The sequence below is a fragment of the Sorex araneus genome, chromosome 4 (assembly GCF_027595985.1).
Source record: "Sorex araneus isolate mSorAra2 chromosome 4, mSorAra2.pri, whole genome shotgun sequence".
Classification (NCBI taxonomy): Eukaryota; Metazoa; Chordata; class Mammalia; order Eulipotyphla; family Soricidae; genus Sorex; species Sorex araneus.
In genome coordinates, this window is record NC_073305.1 from 37188761 (window position 1) to 37212604 (window position 23844).

A 23844-nucleotide genomic window follows, 5' to 3' on the forward strand; every position below is an offset into this window, starting at 1 on the left:
CACAGCCGAGGGTGATTATATGCGACTCTTTTCAACTCCACCTTCAGTAATATTAGAAGCTTAAAAAACATCCACAATGGAATATTCACACCACATGTCTCAGTAAGTGCAATAAATCATAACTTTTTTCCTGAAGAGCCAACAGTTACACATTTTCCAGCTCTCCACTGGCTCCAGCTTTTAATTCTAAACAAAACACTGAATTGAAACCCCTACTTATGCAACAACCAAACAAGGGGGATTTTTAGCATGCGATCTGAAAGTAGTACAAATCAAAAGTTTTATTTATTCATTTTCCCATATATGTATATTATAAACATTCATAGTAGAGGTTGTAGCTGGTGAAAGATGGGGTGGTAATGAACATATCGAGATCATGCCTTTATGTGTTTGAAATAAACCCCAAATGTTTCATGTTGATTTTAAAAATAGCTGAGATATTTATTTGGCAGATTTTCCACTTTGCATGCAAAAGAGCTCTATGTGATAAAATACATGCTTGCATTGGGAAAAATATCAAACAGAGGTATTGGATAATGTACCTAGAAACATAGGGGAAAACCCAATTGTAAAGACTTATGGCTTTGGTTTCTTGTTCTTTTGACATAATTTGAAATGGTTTCAACCTTAACATTACTGTGTCCTCTACAGCTCCCGTGGGACATGCCTTCTTATTAGAACAGGGTCCTTGGAGAATAATCTGGAGGCCTTATCTTCTCTCACAGCAGGAAACATTGAAATTTCATCTCTTTTAGCCAAAACCAATGCAAATGGCTATTTCCAAGAGACCACTGCTTGTCCACACTGTGCAGGTAGCTCAGGGGCTGTAGGCAAGGCTGTAGGCGAGGGAAGGAAACCTGTGAGAGGCTCAGTCATAGTGGACTTTGCCCTCGGCCACCCCAGCATTGGGCAAATCTCCATCGTAAAGAGTCTGGAGTATTTCATGAGGCCTATCTTCTAAGAGACACCTCGTCATCCTGATCATGTGCTTTCGAAAGGCCTTTTGAATGATAGAAGCACATCTCTCCTCTTCCATTCTCTTTGTGGTGGTGACAATGGGCTCATACAACTTCTTCAAAGGGTTGGCTTCCATAAACTTCTCTTCCATCATTGCCTTCATGCTATCCAGGCCACTGGAGTTACCAAGCACTCTCGTGGTAAAAGCAAAGAGGATATCCATGCAGTGGAGTCGATCTCCATTAACCATGGGCAAGTCCATTATTAGGAATTGAAATCTATTTGGTTTGGGCACACGCAAAGGCTCAGGAAGGGCATCAGCAAAATCAGAAAGGGCAGAATAACTGATAAACTGTGTTGCTTCTGGGTCAAACTTTTCCCAGACCTCATAGAATATATCAAAGTCATCTTCCCCTAAAGGGTCCTCACTTTCTTCAGTGGCTGTGTTGAAGTTCTCTAAAATCACAGCAATGTACATGTTGACAACGATGAGAAAGGAGATGATGATGTAACTTACAAAGTACGTTATGGCTATGGTAGGGAGGTGATTCTCCTTTGACTGAGAGTTAGAGGAGTTCATTTTTGGTTGCAACATGGGGCTGAGAAGAGTATCCCAGCCTGCGGATGTGGTGATCTGAAAGAGACACAGCATGCTGTGGACAAAAGTTTTGAAGTTGAATATGTCATCAATCCCAGCGTTTGGTTCTACTTTGCTAAAACATTTCATACCAAAAATGGCATAAATAAACATGACCAGAAAGAGCAGAAGACCGATGTTGAATAGGGAGGGAAGGGACATCATCAGAGCAAAAAGGAGAGTCCGAATTCCTCGTGCTGCCCGAACAAGTCTCAGAATTCGGCCAATCCGAGCCAAGCGCACAATTCTGAAGAGTGTTGGAGGGAAAGGAATGTTTTGTTGATGACTTTCCAAGGCAGAAATGAGTGTACCTTAGGAGAAGGAGAAGGATCAGTCAATTTCAGCAAGCTTACTGATTTCAGGCCCAGCTTATCTTTTACTTTGGAATGCAAGACCAACTTTTGGTAATTTATACTTTGAGAATTTTCCTCACCAATATTTGCAAAAATATCCATCTGTGCCTTAACTTGGAAATACCTTTCAAGGATTATACAATCTTAGATTTAAACAGAATAGGAGGTCTAAAACATTAAAGATATGCAAAGAAAGAGAGTGCAGTTTATAAAAGGCTATTTCATAAGTAATTTCATACACTTAAGGCACAATACTTACACTAGGTATTTAAAGTTACTAGAAGAAAATGGTGCTTTCGGAGATGTTTGTTCCTGGCTAACACTGCCATTTGTCAACAAGGTCATTCCAAGGATTTCTGAGAGGACTAAGTAAAAAAGCTGATGGACTGAACTTGAAATGCCTTGTTGTAGAAATTGAGTCTTAAGCAGAGGTGACTATAAGCAGCTAAATATTTGGCCTAAAATGTTACCCAGTTCTCTCATTGTCTACAGCAACGGCGAGTGATACTAGGATGTAAAAACAACTTACATTTTGGCCCAAATATTATAGAATGGCTGGAACATGCTTGCCTTGTGTTGACATGGCCTTCCTCTTACTCTGTAGGTCCTTCAAAGTCATTAGAGGATGATGGGCAGGAAAATTTATCTACCATCACCTAATGACTAAAGAGAACTATTTGAAATGCTTCACCAACTTTCCTGTTGAGCCTAAGAAGTTTGAGTAACTTGTCAGTTGGACAGCCATATGGAATTTATTAAGTACCAATTCAGCAACAAGTAGGAGTCCACCCTTAAAAGCCAACTCCTTCAAGAATATTTCCTTGACTAATTAAGTCTACACTAATATGTTCTTTCTTTGAGTTCATTTGTTCTGTGAATAATGTGATTTGGTATTCAATTAACTCTTCTTTATCTGACTTGTTAAGATAAGTCTTAATACCTCAACTATATTGTTGACCCTGAAGAGAGGTTGGCTTTGATCACACTTACTTTTTTTTTTTTACTTATTTTGGGTCACACCTGGTGATGCTCAGGGGTTATTCCTGGATCTGCACTCAGGAATTACTCCTGGCAGTGCTCGGGGGACCATATGGGATGCCAGGGATTGAACCTGGGTCAGCAGCATGTAAGACAAACACCCTACCCGCTGTACTATTGCTCCAGCCCCTCACACTTATTTTTTACACTTATTTTTTAACTCAAAAAAGAGTTATGAAAGTGTGGGAACTGTGTCAGATGGCAGACCTACCAGCAAAGGACTATCTTACATTGCCCACAATAGTTAACAGAATTATATTCAATGTAAAAATGTTCTCAACCACTACAGTTGAATGCTTTAAGTGTAACTGCCATTGCCTGGTGGTTGTTCAAAGGACAGAAGTCAGAGATACTTTCACAAAGTGCAATGTCTGACACTGTCTAGTAGAGTTTGGCAATGGGATGAATAAGTGGCTCCCTACATACTGAAAGAACCGTAAGTTCTTTACACCTTCAGAAGATTCCCCCAGATTCATTCTACCACCATTTCTTAACTGCTGTCAGTTTTACCAGGACTTGTGTTTGTGTCAGTAATGATTAAAGGTCCATCTAACTAAAAACATGTAGAAGATGTTTTCCTCCATATTATCTAGATAAACTTCAAGGCTCAGAAACCAAAACAAACTATGAATCCTGCTACTTTCTTGCTCTCTGAAACATCTGTATTGCCTGCTGTTGTGATAGGAACCAAATATTTTGGTGCAACATATCTGTCTAACACACCTTTTCTGAAATAGCACAAAGTTTTAACTTGTGAAATTAGTTTTTGTCTTCACTGTTTTTTGAACTATGAGAAAGGCCTCTGGCAAGTTCTTGCACAATTATAAAGTCAAATTATAGATTTAGTTTAAAAAAATTTCAAAAACCCAGAATAAACTCTCTATATAAACTCATATATAGCCATAAAGAATTTAAGTTCAGAATTGATTATGTGTTTTGGGTGTGTGCATTTTATAAAGGCATGTGACAAATTGTTCTTATTCCCTTTCATTCTTCATGAAATTTAGAATTAATCCTGTCTATATTTGAAGGAAAACATACCTTTTAGAATGAGACTTATTGAAGAATAGTGCATAAGCAGTTCATACATGTATAGTGCATATTGTGGTCTGTTAACAGGGAAATCAGAATAAAGAAAACTCTGTCTTAAAAAATACTCTTTGAAGTCCAATATAGATTGGGTCTTAGAAGTTCCACATGGGAGGTGAGAACAGCCCTGCAATGCTACAGGGGCACAGAAATTGTGATATGACATCAGTATAGATTTTGAACTTAGACAAAATATGGGAGCTAAACATTAAATCCTCAAACTACAATATGCTTATTAGGGCTTTGTGTTGCCTAGAAAAGGCAGAACTACCTGGATAAACCATGTACCCCATGAAAAAATTGAGTCATCTTAATTTTGCTTATCTCCATTGAATAAATGATCCATATAATTATTTAATTCTCTCTTTCAAGTGTGTAGAAAGTCAAAGGAATGAAAATTACTCTATCTCCTAGCAACCTCCCCGCAGAGAATGGCGTTAAAACACCTAGTTTCCCAGAAACTGCACTAAGTCTGATTTTTTGCTTTATGTGTCATTTGAACACACTTTCAAATGATAAGATTCAGGGTCCCTCTGGCCCTCAGAATAGGGCCTCCCTAGTTGCTGATTTTACTTACTAACAATAGAAAGGACCACGACCACACAATCAAATAAATTCCAGCCATTGGTGAAGTAGTACTGCCTCAAAGCAAAGATTTTGATGAGACACTCAATTGTAAAGATGACCACAAAGGCTGTGTTGAGAAGATCAAGCGTGTATTTCATGTCTTTATCTTGTCCATGATATTCAACCATCATGCAAATCATGTTGAGAATAATGAGGCTGATGATGATGATGTCAAAGACCTGGCTTGTGACTATGTCAAACACGAAACCCTGGCATTTGTTCTGAGAGAGAAAAAGAAAAGAATTACTTTGAGTTGCAAAAATATGATCATATACATAGAACATTCATAGGATAATTTTTTCTCTTGCATTGTTAAAATATTTCTTTTAAAAATGCAAAACTCTTTTCAAAAGGCACAAAATTCTTGATATATATTTTTTATTTCAATTTGATTAGATAGGGGATAGAGAGATAATACAGGGGGTTAGACTTGGTCTTACACAAAACTGACCCCTGTTAGACTTCCTGCACCACTGCATACGGTCCCACAAACACTGCCAGAAGTGATCCCTGAACACAGAGATGACCAAACCATCCATTAACTATGTGCTAATTGCTCTGATAGAGGATTTAAATCAAATTTGTGTACCTAAACAGGTATGTACAGTGAAATGGTACAGTTTTCTATTTATTATTCTTATTCTATTCTTATTCTTATTCTTATTGGCTGGAGCGATAGCACAGTGGGTAGGGCATTTGCTTGCACAAAGCCGACCTGGGTTCAATTCCTCTGCCCCTCTCGGAAAGCCCGGCAAGCTACCGAGAGTATCTCGCCCGCACGGCAGAGCCTGGCAAACTACAATGGTGTATTCAATATGCCAACAGTAACAACAAGTCTCACAATGCAGACGTTACTGGTGCTCGCTCGAGCAAATCAATGAGCAACAGGATGACAGTGACAATGATTATTATTATCTTTAATCTAACTGCTGTGAAGTAGTACTTTATTCTTTACTTAGTGGATAACTGTTCTAAAATACAATCTGAGATATTAATACTGCCTATCGTTATTAATTACAAAAAGATTATTTTCAACATTTGTATGTCTTTAATTATCTTGCATTCTGTGACCATCCAACTAAGATATGCATATGTTATCTTATTTAAAGAACACATAGACCCCTAAGACTTCATCTTCATATCCGAAGAGATATATTATGATAACCCAGGCAGATGTTGGTTTGTGAATAATAACAATGGAGAAAAACAGAAACACTTCAGTTTAAGAGCTAGTGTGGAAGTAAATGGGTTGGCGTGTTTGAGTGGAGAGGGCTATAAGGAGCAACATGGCTGGGACTATCATTTCTGACTGACTGAGTCATTCAACCAACTGGAGAACATAGAGTGAAGAGTTTTAGAGGAAGATTGTGAGATTTGTACTGACTGATCATGTTAAATGTGCGGAGCTAATGGGGCATTCAGGAACCATGGGCTAGTGGAAGTATGGGGTTGTGGCTCAGATGCGGAGCAGGAAAGCAGATGTGAAGCTTAATGATGTCCACCCTGAAATGGATTAAAACCATGAAAGTGAGATAACTCAGGGAGACCAAGGGAAATGAAAAGAAAGAGAGTAGAAATAGCACTGGAGCAATGCTACATTTAAGTGCTGTCTTTCCAACTTTGAATTGGGAGCCCTGTAACTTTTTTCTGAAGGATAAATTTGAAAGCCAAGTGAGTTTTCTAAGAAAGAGTGTGTCTAGGAAGTCAGAAAGATACTTTGAAGCATGACCTCTAGGGAATCACAATAAAGGCGAGAATAAACGCTGGGAGAGATTGGGAGAGTAAGCATTGATCTGAAAAATTCAACTTGAAGGCTGGTGACATAACTTACTGATAGAGCCCATGCTTGCCATGTCTGAGGCCTTGGGTCTTATGCCTGCATACACACACACACACACACGCACACACACGTGTGCACATGCACACATGCGCCTGCAGACACATACAGGTTTTAACTTAAAATTTTGACAATTGAAGGATATTAAGAGTAAAAATTACCTAAAGAGGTAGATAATAAAAAACATCACTATTAGAATATTATTCTAAAATATTCTATTGTGCTGCAGCCATTACACTACAGTATAACTTTTATTTTATTTTTGCTTTTTGGGTCCATCTGGCGATGCATAGGGGTTACTGCCGGCTCTGCACTCAGGAATTACCCCTGGCGGTGCTAGGGGACCATATGGGATGCTGAGAATTGAACCCGGGTTGGCTGCGTGCAAGGCAAACACCCTACCCGCTGTGCCTACCCGATGTGCTATTGCTCCAGCCCCCAGTATAACTTTTAAACTAGTCAAGGTTAGCTTAGTAAGAACCAGAAACCATTCCATATCCACTGGTCTGAGGATAATTAGACAGGGGATAGATAGACAGATAGATACAGATAAACTGTATACACATACCCACCCACCGCCTCCTCAATACACACGTACTCCAGGTGCAACTGTTATTTGTTTGTTCCATAGGTAAAAGAGAGTATTTCTATTTTAAAGATTGAAACAAATCTCTGAGGAGATCAAGCTGTTAGTTCAGGGCCAATGTGAAGTCTAAGCCCAAACTCAGGGATGTCAGGGGCAGGTTGGATTTAGTTCACACAGCTCTGCTCTCTGGAGTAGGGAAGATTGGTATAAGCCCAAACTAGAGTGATTGCCCTTGGTGGTCGAAGTCACTCTCTGGGAGGGATTGAGAGGTGAGCTCTGGCTTCTCAGGGCGTGGCACTTGCTTCTAGATGAGACATGGGATAAACACGCTATAGAAGACCGTGACGGAAGGGAAGGGCAGCTTCCTTGAGGCAACATATTCCATGCCCACTCAAGGTTTCCTTGCAGCTTGGCATACCCAGTGCAGCAGGGAAGCCTGGTGGCTGCAGCTGCACCACTGTAATCCTGCCTGCGTGCATACTCCCTGGCGAGCTCTACACACCCCCTGAGATAATGCGTCGCATAGGTGCTACAGAATGAGTTGCGCACATGTGTGCCACAGTTGTGTGCAAACTGCACACTCAGGTATTTATAAGATGAAGTCTTTTAGGTAATCCTGTATCTATAACCAACTAATACTGAAGCGCATACAAATAAAAGTTTTCTATTGGCTCAAGGGCAGAGAAAACTATCCAAGTCCATACTTAGAGAATGAGACTGGTACTTAAAAGTAGATTCTTCTCAGGTAAACAGAAGTTTTGCATACTATCAACAGAGTAAACCTCTCCAAATAAGAAAAAAATGTGGGGGGTGGGCGAGGAGGGAGGGTTGGAACACATATCACAATGCTTAAGGCTTATTTTTGGCTCTGCACTCAGGGGTCACTCCTGGTATTGCTCAGGGGATATATATGGTGGTGGGACTCAAACTTGGGTTGGATATGTGCAAGGCCAGTCCTTTAACCCCTATACTATCTCTCCAGCCCCTCCAAATATAATATATCATTAATCCCTTGGCCAAAATTCTTTACTATGTAAAGCCTAAACACTTGCCCTGAAATTTACAGATTTAATCCCAGGGGGATGAATAGATACTACATTTCTATATGTAACCTGAAATGTAGTATCTCGCTCAACTAATTATTATCAAGAGCACATTTTAGAGGACTTTATTAGATTAGAGCTGGGCTCTATTCTGAGTGCTAGAAATAAGTTTTAAAGTTGCTTTCAAGTAAAGTGACTGGTGAGTTTGGGAAGTGAGTTTGCATGAAAATAATCTATTTTATCTACATGCCCCTCCTCCATATTACTTCCCAGATATTTTGACCCCTACTGATGCTTGCTGCCTTGAAAGCCTTCAAAATCACTTGTCAGAGTTACCAACTGTGTCTGTTGTGCTACTTTGTAATCGAGTGCTCTCAACCTCAGCTTTCCAATTAGTCTGCGTGCATGGGGAGCAGCCCTGGGTGCTACTTCTTCCATCTTTCCCTGCAATGCCCTGGTAAAGCTGGATTCAGAGAGAGATCCAGGGTGAGAAAACTATGACCTGCAGGCCCAGTCTGGTCCACTACCTGTTTTTGTTTAGCCCACGAAATGAGAATGGGTGTGAGTGAGAGATAGAGAAGCAAAGACAGAACCATGGCAGGCTCTTAAAGAAGCCAGAAGAAGCTAGGCCTAGATTTTGGTTCCTGGAATTGAGCACAGATATCTGGAATTGAGTCATGGTTTCCCTGAAGTGAGATAGCCATGGTGAGGTCAACTAAGGGTTACCAATCAGATGCAGGTAGGGAAGCCCCACCCTGTATATCCTTATGTTACTCCAACTTATAACCAATCAGCTAATACAAGTACTGAAAAGCCCCTCAGACTGCAGCCAAAAGAGTTGGTCCGTGGAAAGTCCCTGTTATACAATGTTAAAAACCATTATATAAGAGCCTCTCACTTTTGAAAGTTGGGGCCGCTCATCCAAGAAACCTGTTACTGCGTCGGTGAGCCAGACGAGGGCCCTAGCTCAAGCCAGCCAATAAAGACCCTTTGCTTATTGCATCGCAACTTGTCTTCCTGTAATTCCTCTGAGGAAATCTCGGCCCAGTTTAACGAGTTTTTTTTTTTAATTTGAAAGGCTGACACAAAATTATGCGAAATCTACATTTTAATCTCTATACATCAAACTCTTAGAACACATGATGATCGAGAGATCTAGTGACTGGAACACAGAGGTGGCCTAAAACCATTGTGTTTTCTAGAACATGGTTTGAGGTCATCTCTTACTGATTTGGGGCTACAACGATAAAATTGAATAGTAGTGGCCGACTGGGCTTGCAAAACTTGAATCATTTACTGTCTGATTTTACAGAAAACATTAATCCTGATACAAAAAGTTCCCTCATAAACACTTGTAGAGTGAGTACACTTGACCTCAACTTTACACCAGAAAATGCTGGAAAGATTGTGAATATATTTTAACTTGGTCAAGAGCAAACAAATTGCTGAGTTAATGTCATTGGCATGAGAAAGTGAAAATTTAAGTTCTCACCCAAACTCTTTTTGGGGATACAAGGGCGAGCCATACCCCCCAATGATGATGCCCAGGGACTATTCCTGGCTCTTGCTCAGAAATCAGTACCCTGATGGTGCTTGGAGAACCACATTCTGCTAGGGATTTTAATCAGGGTCAGTGGGATGGGACGCCTTAACCTCTGCACTATTTCTCATGCCTCTCTTGTCCAAACTCTCATTCTTGGATTTGAATGTTTAGTTTTTTCTAAGGCCTTGAGCCTTATAGTTGGGTTCTATTGAATTCTTAGAACTTATAAATTTGAAAATATATGACAAACATCTGAGGTCCTAGTAATCTTTTCACGAATTTTGTATTTATAATGAATCACTTTTTTTCTCACCAGAGGTCTTGGAATAGGCTTTTGAGGTTTTTTGGATCCTAATTTTTTCATTGCATTATAGTATTTCTTCTGTTCTTCTGTCAAAAAAATGTCTTGGCCACCTAAGTATATGGATGAGAGATCATTATCATACTAATTTTATGTAAACAGTTCTGAACTTTTAGAAATTGTTCCAAAGTTATATGCATTGTTATTAACAATTTCTAAAATTCTCATTAGATGTAAAAGCAGTCATATTCAGGGACAACTGAAAGGATTAAAAATTGATGGAAGGAAAAAAGTCACATATATCACTTATATTTTACATTTTATAATAGAGACAAGGACTGGAGCTATGTAGCACAGCAGGTAGGGCATTTGCCTTGCATGCAGCTGACCTGGGTTCAATTTCTCCATCTTGGCAAGCTATCGAGAGTATACCGCCTGCACGGCAGAGCCTGGCAAGCTACCTGTGGTGTATTTGACATGCCAAAAACAGTAACAACAAGTCTCACAATGGAGATATTACTGGTGCCTGCTGAAGGAAATCTATGAACAACGGGATAACAGTGCTACAGTGCTATAATATAAACAAAAGATCACAAGTACTTTGCAAACATCTATAGAATTTTTATTAAAAGCTTAATATTTTAGATTGCACAAAGCAATCCTCAATGAAGCCAGAAACATTAGTAGCAAAATTTTAACAATAAATTCCACGAAGTGGTAGTTAAAATTCTCTTAATAAGTGAACTCTTGTGTACTTCTAATAAAATTTCACTAACCTATAATAATTTCATAATGAAATTTTCAATCTTTGTTAGAACATAGTCATAAATGTTTCTATTAATGGTCAAGAAAGACTGTAAAAACAAATGAGCATTTTCACATTTTGAAAATTAGAGAGGAACTATTTAATGGGAGATGTTAGATAAAATAGAACTTAATTCCTTTTTAAAGCATAGCTAAACTGGCAAAGAAGGAAAATATCAAGAAAGTTTTTAAAATAGGTGAATAACAAGTTAGCCCAAGATCCATAGTTGGAATATCAGCAGTTGATAGTCTCTGTGAAAACTGAAATCTGGATTCTAATAGCAAACAAGTCATGAGTTCAAGGCGATGAGCTAATGCCAAGGTTCAGCAGTAACCTGACTCAAGGGGTGGGTGTTGGAAAACTAAAACCTGATCATAAATAGCTTTGTAAGGGTTCTAGCTCACAGTGATTCAATTAAAAAAGATAAAGAAAGTAAGAAAGAAAGAGAGAGAGAAAGAAAGAAAGAAAGAAAGAAAGAAAGAAAGAAAGAAAGAAAGAAAGAAAGAAAGAAAGAAAGAAAGAAAGAAAGAAGGAAGGAAAGAAAGAAGGAAAGAAAGAAAGAAAGAAAGAAAGAGAGAGAGAGAGAGAAAGAAAGAAAGAAAGAAAGAAAGAAAGAAAGAAAGAAAGAAAGAAAGAAAGAGAGAAAGAAAGAAAGAGAGAAAGAGAAAGAGAGAAAGAAAGAAAGAAAGAAAGAAAGAAAGAAAGAAAGAAAGAAAGAAAGAAAGAAAGAAAGAAAGAAAGAAAGAAAGAAAGAAAGAAAGAAAGTTTGTCTTTTCTTTAACCTCAAAAATAGCCTTTTACCTGAGTACTACCAAGAGCAATCCCTGAGCACAGATCCAGGAGTAAGACCCAAGTGCCTCCAGATGCAACCCCCCAAAAACAAATAATAAAAACGTAATCTAAGGGGAAAAAAATGAACTGCCACAGAGTTCAAAGAAAAATAGAATTGAAATGCAAGGAGACCATCTCAGTTTGTTCTATCAATTGTAAATTGAGGCCTGATTTGAGGGGGACGGTATTTGAATTTATATCAAATATATAAACTTACATATCTATATCCATCAGTGCATACCAAAAATATATAGCTCTTGGTTATTTTTTCAGCAAACAGTACTACAAAACTAGATAACCACATGCAAATGAATGAAGTACCTAATACCATGTACAAAAATTAACTGAAAATGAATCCAAACCCTAATTGTAAAATCTAAGTTGAATGATTTATGAAACAATAAAACTCCCTATTTAAAAAAACAGAGGACAAAAGTTTCCCAACATTGTGCCTTGGCAATGACTCTTTGGATATGACATTAAATGCATGGTAATAAAAGAACAAAACAAACAAATTGAAGTTCATGAACATTTAAACAATTGACCATGAAAATTTCATGACTTCATGATCTGACTTATGAAAAGATGCTATCAAAGTAAAAAGACAGGGAGGTTTGGGGTGTGCATGCCACAGCACATGCCTTGCATGGTTCTAGGCTCAAATCCAAGCAACACACACACATACACACAGACAAATATACACACACATATGTATATGTACATATGTATACATTGATTTGTAAATATAATAAGGGATTAATATTTAGAATTCTATATATAAACCATAATTATATGTAGAATCTATATGTAGCACTGTTGTCCCGTTGTTCATCGATTTGCTTGAGCAGGCACCAGTAACATCTCCATTGTGAGACTTGTTGTTACTGTTTTTGGCATATTGACTACACCACAGGTAGCTTGTCAGGCTCTGCCGTGAGGGCGGGATGCTCTCAGTAGCTTGCCGAGATGGAGGAATCAAACCTGGCTCAGTCGTGTGCAAGGCAAACGCCCTACCCGCTGTGCTATGGCTCCAGCCCTAGGTAGTCAAAATGAGAGATGGAAAGTAGAATGTGGTTGCTAAGAGTTGTATGGAGGGGAATCTAGATGCTATTTTGAGTGGATGTAGAGTTCCAGTTTATAAGATGGAAGCTATGGTAATAGATAATGATACTGATTGCACGTCATCATGAAGGTATTTGGCTTGAGGGCCACATCCAGCTGAACTCAGGGGCTATTCCTGGCTTAGAAGTGACCTCTGGTGGTCAGGAGTGACCCCTGGTGGTGCCGAGTGCCATATATGATTCCAGAAATTTGAAGCAGGGTCATTAGAATGTAAGTCAAGCTCCTTAACTCCCATACTATGATCCAGCCCCTGTGAATTTAGTACCAATGAATCATACACTAAACATAGTTATGATGATAAATGTGCTATATTTATAGTACCACGATAAAAGTAATTTATAAAAATATATATACAACCCTAGAAGTTATCCAAACTCAGCATGCCTGACAGACACAAAATGTGTTCAATAATCATATGTCTCTATAATAGTATTGAAACTATTATCCTGATATTGTCATATGTGTATGTTGTGGGACAAAGAAAAGGAATTAAAAAATAGAATGCAGGTCAAGACACTTGCTTTGCATCCTGCTGACTCCAGTTTGAATCCCCAAATATTACATATGGTTCCCTGAGAACAGGATGTGGTCAAACCTAGCCCCCCCCCCACACACACACAGTAATTTTGAAGATTTCAATCTTCTATTCCCAAGAGAATCAGGTTTCTTAATGTGGAAACGATATTTAACAATATTTCAGGGAAGAGATTGAGTAAAGACCTAGTATCCTGAATTTGTAGGGTCAGCATTCCAATTTCAACACATATATCTTCTTGAAGTCCTTAATTTGAAGGATGCCTGTCACTGGGAAAACTAGTAACAATGAGAGTGTGCAACTCTGTATAGTCTGGGAATACCATCTTCCTCAATAAATCTTTAACACTTAGAGAAGTGACTGACTCTAGATACAAAGCAGGACCATGGCCTGGAATGTTTCTTGCCATTCCAAAGAGCAGGAAGCCACCACATGGGAGTGAGCTTATTGGAATTGGCTTTGAAAAGAGCCCAATTTTAGCACTAGTGACTTAATCAATGAAAGAACATGTTTAAAATGTTTTAAGATATTTTAAGAAAAATATGAGACAAAATGTAAATATGGGGCATTCTATGAGTTTAAAGAATTCCTAGCAAATTTGTTAGATGATCATGGAATTGTGTATATATTTTAAAAGAGGTGGCTGGAGTGATAGCACAGCAGTAGGGCGTTTGCCTTGCACTCGGCCAACCTGGGTTCGATTCCTCCATCCCTCTCGGAGAGCCGGCAAGGTACCAAGAGTATCTCGCCCGCACGGCAGAGCCTGGCAAACTACCCGTGGCGTATTCAACATGCCAAAAATAGTAACAAACAAGTCTCCCAATGGAGACGTTACTGGTGCCCGCTCGAGCAAATCGATGAGCAATGAGATGACAGTGACAGTGACAATATAAGGAATTACTGGTGAACGAAATCGTCAAATGTTTTTTATTTACTCTATGAGAACACCACCATCTGGTGGCAGGGTTGGAAAAGGACACAGCAGGCAGAAGAATTTTCTTAATGTGCTGGGGGATGGGTTTTTAAATTTTACGAATATTTGAAATTTTCTGTTACAAAAGGTAAAACAAAGCACAACAAAGCAAAAAAATCACTACGGGCTGATAAAAACAGTAAAAACAGTGGTTCTCGACGCAAGCTTAAAGTTCAAACCACAAGGCCTGACATTCCAATTGTAGTATTGATTGCAATCAAGCTTCATATTACAGAGGCATCTCTACAAAGCTCAGCAAGGAGCACCGGGGACAGAACTGAGAAAGGACAGAAGATGGCTCTCCCAGCAGATTCTAAAGAGGCTAATCAGCACAGAGATCCGTGTTGGGTGAATTACAGCAGTTTAGCAGGAAAAAAAAAAGTAAGTCATAAAACCATTAAGAAAATCAAAAGTAAATCTGGAGTTAATCAATTTTAATTGAGAAATACCCTCAGTTCATAAAAGTAAGGGTAGAAGCCAAAAATAACAAGATTGGGAGTTTGGCTCTAAAAATGGGAAATATCTATAAATGTCGACAGAAATTACAAAAGCACAGAAAGAGAGCCACAAATTGGAGACTCGCTATACAAAAATGGATAAAAAGAAGACAATATCATTTTTTTTAAAGGAACAAGGGGCTTCAACAGATCATTCATAGTTCAGATCACCAGACTGTGGAAAATTATAATTTCAGAAACAAATTAATGAATATAAAATAATGAGATGACACATCAAACCATCAAGTTAGAAAAGGTACATTTATAGAAATCAAAGTAATCAGACATTTTCATATCTTTCAAAGGGAAGACACCTACCACAGCACTTCTGAAAGGTAATTTTACAATACAACCTTAATCCCTTAAATTCTAGGAATTTATCCTGAGGATCTAATCAGAGACACACAGAAAGAATTTCAAGAACGTTCATGATTGTTTAACAAAAGCCAAAAGAAAAAAAAAAGAATTTATCTAAATAACAAAATAAAGGAGGGGGAAGAGATTGATTAGGACAAATTATGATCTGTCCATCGTAGAGAATGCAATTCAGTCTGTAAAATTCTTATTTTAGAGGGGACTTCATGGATTGGGCTCATAAATAATAAGGAGGGGGATAAGCAAGAAAATTAAAGTATCACCTTGGCATTGGAGAGATATTTCAGCAGGCTGAAGCTCACACTTTGCTTGCAGGAGGGCCAGGTGTGACCCCTAAGAAAGCCCCAAGCTCTAAGGCAGGAGAAAATCCTGATCACCACCAAAGAGCCCCCGCCCCAAAATGTATCGTGTAATTTCACTGCGAAAAGGAGACAGGTCTTTAAAAACTACTGAAGGAGATTGTACCAAAATGGCAAGAGGCTAAATCTAAGGTGGTATCACTTTATGGGAAATTTAAATTTTTTAACTTTCCTTTTTCACATTTACTACAAAGCTTCCATAGCCGTTAGATTCAGAAAAATTAATATCTGTTTCTTACAACACCTGGGGGGGGAAATATCTTGCTAAACCTTCTGTAACCCCAACCATCTTCTTTCCAAGTGAGTTCCATAAATCTGTTGCGACTTGGATATTGAGAACCTAGACACAGTTTGCTGAAAGAAGATTTAATCTTATTACCTGGTGCAACAAATACACTTAGAAATTGAGCAAAACATGACCACAGTATCATAAATACTCATCCTGGTGGCAGCGGATTTCTACTAGGGTGCAATTATTTCAGATTTCACCTTAATAATATCCATTGCTTAAGAAGATAGAATAGAAAGTGAAAACATGATTTTAAGAGATACCAGCTGTCTTCTTTTTACCCATATATATTTTCAGAATTTTTCTCCAGGTGGTTATCTCTTTTTCTCTCATGCAGCTGTTAAAGGTTATTTTGTACAATACTTTAGACCAGGGCCAGGCTTCATTCAAGCCCCTTGGGAAAGAGAGGCAGAATGACCAAGTCAGGATGCATGCATACTTATCTTTTTTTGTTGTTGGTTGAAGTTGTCAATAATAACACCAATAAAGAGATTCAGAGTGAAGAATGAGCCAAAGATGATAAAAACGACAAAGTAAATGTACATGTATATATTCTCCTCAAAGCTTGGCTGCTGTTCTTGCTTCTAGAGAATTTTTTTTCAGCGAGAGGGAGGAAAAACAAAAGCCAATTACTGGAGGAGAAAAAAAAGCATAAAATATCTTAACTGTCTTATCAGGAATACTAGATGATGAAACTAACTGCCTTCTTCTAACTAGCCTAACTGTCTTATCTAGTTAACTGCATCATTTAGAAGTACTTCTCTAAATATTTCTAAGTATTTCTCATCATCTGCATGAACTGCTCAGCTTCGGGATGGCAATGACCCTACCAGGAACCCTTCTTCCAGTTTCCCCAGCACAGCTTGAGTGGTACCACCCAGTGGGGAGAGGCTGCAGTGGGGGTGCAGGGGGGGCTATTTCCTTTGAGCAATGGTGAGTCACTCAGAGGTTTTAGGAGGGGAGTGGCATGATTACACATATCATGTGAACATGTCTCTAGAAAATCTATCCTAGAAGGCTCTCAAGCTGGAAACCAGGATAGCTAGAATGTTCCAGGATCAGCATCAGGCACCTCTCTACCCATCTACCGTTTCCTCCGGGAATACATATAAGCCACACCCCACTTTTGTCATGCATCTGTATAGAAGTTCCACTCCTTCCCTGTCCCAGCCCAAGGCAGATAGATACCTGAGGGAAATTGGGATGGAGGTAATTTGTACTCACACAAAATAGTGAGTACATTATTATTTTTTAAATATTTCCTTTTTTAGAGCTGGAGAGATAAGCATACGCTTGCCTTGCATGCAATCTTCTCAGGTTTGATCCCCAGTACCCTCTGTGGGCCCCTGAGCCTGCCAGGAGGGATCCCGGAGTGCAGAGCCAGGAGTAAGCCCTGAGCACAGCAGAGTGTGACCCCAAAACCAAAAAACAAACAAAACCTATTTTCTTTTCTTTTTTAAATAGGTTTTCTCTACTACTACAGTGTTATTCGTGCCACACTTACTGCTACTGTCAGCTCAAATACATTGAACACCTAAAGCATGGCAGGCCTCAATTCTTCAGATCAAACTGAACAACACAAATATGTGCAATGATAGGAAAAATGTGAAAAATACCACCACGAAAACTGTAAAATATAAACATAAAAATACAAACAATGGATGGTCTTGGTTCACCCATCAACTCCCTGAATTCAACTCAATGACTCAGAACCACACTCTTCTTTCCTGTTCCTCAGTCTTCCCATCTGGGCACTATGAATAGACCAAATAGCTGAGTACTCCTCCAACTTTGAGAATCCGTGGTCACTTATTTCTTAACTATAATATAATGTTGGGCTGGAGCGGTAGCGCAGCGGGTAGGGCGTTCACCTTGTACATGGCCAACCCGGGTTTGATTCCTCTGTCCCTCTCCGAGAGCCTGGCAAGCTACCAAGAGTATCTCACCCACATGACAGAGCCTGGCAAGCTACCCATGGTATATTCAATATGCCCAAAACAGTAACAACAAGTCTCACAATGGAGACATTATTGGTGCCTGCTTGAGCAAATTGATGAGCAACGGGATGACAGTGACTGTGAATATAGTGTTACATAACACTTGGCAATTACCAGAAATACCTCTGATGGAGGCTGGAGTGTGATAAGGTCTTGCTCAGACCTAAATCAATCTTAAGATTTTTCCATGGTCAACTGCAACTGCCCTTGAAAGTTGTCTTTTGCCCATTTGGAGAAGAGGTGAGAGAGGAAAACCAAGGTTTCTGCTACTCCTGTCTCCAACTCCTACCTGAGTCATTACTATGGAGAAAGACCACTAAACTTTGGATCATGCTAGATCATCTGCTTGGAAGGATACATAAGAGTCCTTCCCTATTTGATGGATTTTGTATCAACAATAAAGGGCAGAAAAATGTGACTACAGATGTCAGAAGTTCTGGCCTGTCCAAGTGTCAGACCATCCTTAGTTTAACCCCAGCACTGTAGAACATGGGCATACATACTCACCTCTCTAGAATCAACTGCTGCATCCATAATGTCCAACCAACCTTTGAATGTTGCCTGCAATAAAAGCACAGAAACATGGGCACAATTATAGACTTGCCATGATTATATGAGTACCATAAAAAGGCAAGCAAGATCCAGTGGGCAGATGTATGTAAGCTGATGTACCCACCCTCCTAAAACAGAATGTCCTAATAAATATAAAGTAGGAGGGAATTCAAGGATGACTGTCTTGGATATTTTTTTCTTCACCATTTGCTCAGATAGAGATATAAAAAAGTTTTTTTAAAAAATAAGTTCTTGTCATGGGGAAATTTTTTCTCTTCTCATTTATTTTCTTTTTGTTGTATCTATATGAAAAGATATATGTACCAATTATGGTAATCATTTTTGCAATATATGTAAACCAGACCATCATGCTGTAAAGCTTAAACTTACACATGAGATATGCTCATTACTTCATTACTTTGAAAAAAACTGGAAAAAAAAGAGTCATGATTATGGGATGGAGAAAAATCAGGTTCTGCCTTAAAATTTTCTAGATGGCCAGACACATAGCACCACAGCTAAGACCTCAGAGCTGGCAACCTGGGTTAAATTCTCAGGAACACATTTGGTTCACTGAGCACCACTAGGAATAATCTCTGATCACGGAGCAAGAGTAAGCTCTGAGCACTGCCAGCTGTGATCCAAAAATCAAACCAAAAAATTGCCAGAGAAGTTATGGAGCAACTGTTGGAAAGAGCCTGAGCCTCAAAAGTCTGAGGTTCACTACATCTGCCCGAGACCTGGGGGCTTGACCTGGGACTGACCACCAAAGTGAACTGTTACTAGCATCAGAATATCTGAGGTCTTTTGGGGCTGGGGCTCTGGAGAGCAGGGCAACAAGAACAGTTCTGAGATCCTTACAAGGATATCTCTCAACAGCTGACGCTCAGAAGACAGGAAAGTTGGAGGTGTTCCGTGAGAAAGAACTTCAGAGGGTATTGCTCCTCCGCCTGGGAGGAACTGGACTTTGGCTCTGTCACATCAATAGCGGCACTGTATTTTATGATCTGAGAAACAACCTCCCTTTCTTGACACAGAGAGTGCACTTACCACCTGCAGCAGGGAAAGGTACGCCATTCCTACATTGTCAAAATTGACTTTGAGGTTGGTCCAGGACAAATTTCTGCTTTCACATTCACTTTTGTTTGTCACAATGCTATCACTGAGATCTGAGTTCCCATCTGTCTCATTAACGCATTTTCCAAATTTCCCAGAAAAAAAGTTTATGCCCAGGATACAAAAGATGAGCCAGAAAATGAGGCAGACAAGCAAAACGTTCAGAATGGCAGGTATGGCACCCATGAGTGCATAAACCACTACCTGAAGGGGACAGAACAGAGAAAGAACATAACGTGAGTGAGTTTCACCCACGTTCTCCATCTCCCCAGGAGGAGGCTGGCATGCTGGGCTGAGTCTCAGGGTGCCCCATCTTTACTTCGTGCCCCCCTCCCCTACCACAGGACAAGCTCTCATCTCCATGGATGAAGGGTCCTCTCCATACAGCCTTAGGTGGTGTGAAAGGTCTCTGGGCCACCTGTCTCTGCACTGAATGGAAACCTGAGTCCATCTGAACCATCACAGAAATTCGTACACGGGTTCTTGGACTCTTCTCAGCATCACTTCTCAGCAGTGAAATGGAAAGGACTCCAGAAAAAAAAAACAGGTTAAGGGAAGCCAAGTCTAAGCACAGCAGGTGGTGGTCTATGAGTGGTCCCTTTCCCCACCAGCAGACCTCCATGTCTCCACCTGTACCTTCATCCCTTCGAACTGGGAGAGGGCTCTGAGGGGCCGCAGTGCTCGGAGAATCCGGAAAGGTCTCAAGATTCCTGCATCGATGAGTGTTGTCACAGAGACCTGGCAGGAAGACAGTTCATAGGTCAGGCCCCTAAATTGGGGTCAGGGGAAGCCAATGGGGCAGGAGCGTTCTCATTCCCTGGGGAAGAGAGGCAGGCGCCCTGTACCCACATAGGATTATCGGGCACTGCTGCAAGGAGAAGCATGGCAGAGAGGCTATAACGCTCCTTGTCTGGCAGAGCAGGAGTCCATACCGGTAAGAACGGAGCCATCGCATTATTTATTAAATAAAAGACAACGAAAAGCAGAGACAACCGGGAATTAAAGGAACCCAAACTAAGGATATGTTCTGTGGGGTTCTGGATTGGTGTGGGGCCGCGAGGCTGAAGGGACAAGGGATGAGGAGAGAAAATTAGCCATAAACGTCTTGTTGTGAAAACTGATAGCATTTAAATGGGTTTTTTGTATTAGATATTGATCAGTGTTCAAACTTGGATCCTTGCACTATATCGACTTGAAACAGTATCCTCATTCTTAGCAAATACTTAAGGGAGGGGCTGGAGCGATAGCACAGCGGGTAGGGCGTTTGCCTTGCATGCAGCCGACCCGGGTTCGATTCCTGGCATCCCATAGGGTCCCCTGAGCACTTCCAGGAGTAATTTCTGAGTGCACGAGCCAGGAGTAACCCCTGTGCATCGCCAGGTGTGACCCAAAAAGAAAAAATATATATACGTAAGTACTGGGAATGCTTAGCACAAAGGGACAAAGCATTAACCTCAAGCAAGCTACAAAAAGAAAAGAAAAAGAAAAGAGAAGAGAAGAGAAGAAAAGAAAAGAAAAGAAAAGAAAAGAAAAGAAAAGAAAAGAAAAGAAAAGAAAAGAAAAGAAAAGAAAAGAAAACGACAAAGCAGGTGGGGTGAAATGTTAATGATTGATGACTCAGGAGGGGAATATTAAGAGGCATTTTAAGTGAGTGTGTGGGCTGGGGACAGTACAAGGGGTAAAGTGTTTGATCCTTGCATGTGGCTGATTCTGGTTCAGTGCCGAGCGCTTCCAGGAATGACTCCTGAGCACAGAGCACAAGTCTCGCTGAGCACTGCGAAGAGTGATCCAACTTCCCCATTCCATACTCTAACTGAATACAAAGTGTATGATGAATTTTTCTATTAGTTTGAAATAGCATCAAAATCTAAAGCTAAAAATATAAATGATTTATTTGCGAATATTTTCCCTCGAGCAGTTTCCTTTAGGGAAATTCATCCCAATAGTTTCTCCTAATACAGTTCTTCTGAACTGCCAGGACTTAGGGTTCAAATGTCTGTAAATACATTAACTGAAAACTTTTTTTAATTCACTGCGAAAGTTTTTCAGTTAATGTATTTACAGACATTCTAACCCTAAGTCCTGGCAGTTCAGAAGAACTATATTAGGAGAGACATATTGGGATCACATATTGGGATGAAAAATATGTGTTTAAGATGAAGATCACTTTCTGCAGATCGCTTTGTTGGGTGGGCGGCAGGGGCTCCCAAAGTGCTCAGGAGCTTCTCCTGGGAATACGTCGCTAAATAGGCTGGACAGTTCAATACTCTGGACCAGCAAGTTAAGGGTCACCAGGGACATGCTCAGACAGTACTCACACAGTGCTGACCCCTGAGAATCTCTCCACCCCCCTTTTCAGCCCCTCAGTGATGACACAGAGCCTTCATAGGTTCAACTGGGGGGCAGAGATATAGTTCAGTAACAGAATGCCTGCCTTCACATGTGAGGCCTCAGATTCTAGTTTGCCACCATAAAAATAACTACAGAAATAAATAAAGATGATAACCTTCCAGGACCTGTGCAAACCATAATACAGAGAGAGAGAGAGACAGAGAGAGAGACAGAGAGAGCAATCATGCATAACTTTGTAATTGCGTTTCTCACAGTGATCCAATACAAAAAATGTAATAAAATTTTAAAAAGATCAAAATTTGGAGGCTCTACTTGCAAGAGGGGTTGCTCTGGAGAGCAAGTGAGTTATAATATTCTGAATAAGCTGCTGTCAGTGTTCACTCTTATATAAAAACATTCCCTGTGAATCCTTCCAGTTTTCTTGTGCCAGTAAAATGCTGGAGAATTGAGAGAAATCGAATGAGTTAATATGACAGAATAACACAATTTAAAACATGGATAGTAATCTTGATTCTGGTTATGTTATCTGTGCATGGTGCTCAGGCTGGGGGCTGCTAGGGTCAGCCAGGTGGCATTCAGGGGACCCACAAGGCTACACACCAACAGCCCAGCAATGTTGAGGTGTGAGACATATGGAGCTGAGAAATGAACTCAATACTTCATGTGTGCATGTACTCCAACAATTGAGATATCTCCTCAGTCCAACTACATCAGTGTTAACCAGTGTGTATTTCTTCATATATGTATTAACCCTTAGAATGCCGTCTATGAAATGCTTGTTTGCATGCTTCTGCTATTCTTACTTTGGATTGTCTTTTTCTTGTTGTCTGTAGAGTTTTTTATGTACTTTACATAAAATTTTCTGTTACATATAAGACAAATGGTATCTTCACGATCTGTGTGTTTGGTGGCAGGTGGCTGCTGGGATCAAACCGAGCCCTTACATTTGCAAAGCAGTTGCTCCTATATCTCCAATCGCTAGCCTGTCCTAAGTTCTAGTTATTTTATTGTTGAATAGAAATCCAAAGTTAGACATTTTGATACAGTAGAAGTAGAACTATATTTTTGTGCTTGTGTTTGCATTCCCCCCCCCAATTTTAAAGATTATTTTATATAACCTTGATCAACAAGCAGCACAAAATGAATCTTCACCTAATTCTCTCATTCGATTCTCACAGCAATGCAGTCGTGTTCTTTCTCGCCTACCATTTTAGATGGAACCCTCAACAGCCTTAGAAGGAGCTGCGACTTGTTTCAGATAGAATTGGGAGATACATCTTTATTTGTGTCTGGTGCTACGGCTAACAATAGCAATAGGGGGCCACACTCACCAAATGCTTTTTCTGTAATTTACAAATATAATTACAAAATTATATTCTTTTATCATCTTTGTCTCTTTCATTTTTTTTTATCAGAGTTCTGCTTGTCACATAAACTAAATTTGCAAGTGTCTTCTCGTTTCCTATTCTTTGTCACAGTCTGAATAAGGTTGAGGTAACTGTTTGTCCTAGCTCAGGCAGCTCTATCAGAATAGCATGGCCTTGGGGCTTAGAAAAAACAAAACTGTACTTCTCACAGTTCTGGATAATGGGAAGCCCAAGAGTGAGTGTCTTAGCAGAACTTATTTCCTGACTCACTGTGGCCATCTTTTTTCTTACTGTCTTCTCAGAACAGAAGGGAAGCTGCATGGGAGCTCTTTCATAATGTTACTCATTCCATTCAGATTAAGATATGATACCAGAGCCTCAAATGACACCTTACTATGTCCCAAATACCCAGCTCCAAAGACCAACACAGTGATGGGTTTGAATTTAACATTTGAAGCTCAATCTATGAATCTTGGGAAAACAAAAAATATTTCATCTGCTCCTCTGAAATTGGCCAAACTTGCTTGAAAAACTGTCTGGCAGTAGACACAAGGTCCAGGAATATTACTCCATAGTTGGAAACCTGCCTCATGACCTCAGGGAGAAGGCAGCTGGAATAAAGAAAGGATCACTAAGTCAATGATGGTTAGAAGGATCGTTCGG

At 39.8% G+C, this 23844-nt stretch overlaps 1 protein-coding gene across 1 annotated transcript in view; it reads right to left on the reverse strand.

The window, feature by feature from the left end:
- Window positions 1-868: 868 nt before the first annotated feature.
- Window positions 869-23844, reverse strand: part of SCN11A (sodium voltage-gated channel alpha subunit 11) — a 113351-nt gene continuing 90375 nt past the window's right edge. The window contains exons 20-26 of the mRNA XM_004614562.3: window positions 20099-20200; window positions 19397-19666; window positions 18302-18355; window positions 16237-16378; window positions 10024-10124; window positions 4652-4922; window positions 869-1905 (exon numbers count right to left, since the gene is read on the reverse strand). Coding sequence (XP_004614619.3) covers window positions 869-1905; window positions 4652-4922; window positions 10024-10124; window positions 16237-16378; window positions 18302-18355; window positions 19397-19666; window positions 20099-20200 — 1977 coding nt within the window. The remainder of the gene's footprint in view (window positions 1906-4651; window positions 4923-10023; window positions 10125-16236; window positions 16379-18301; window positions 18356-19396; window positions 19667-20098; window positions 20201-23844) is intronic.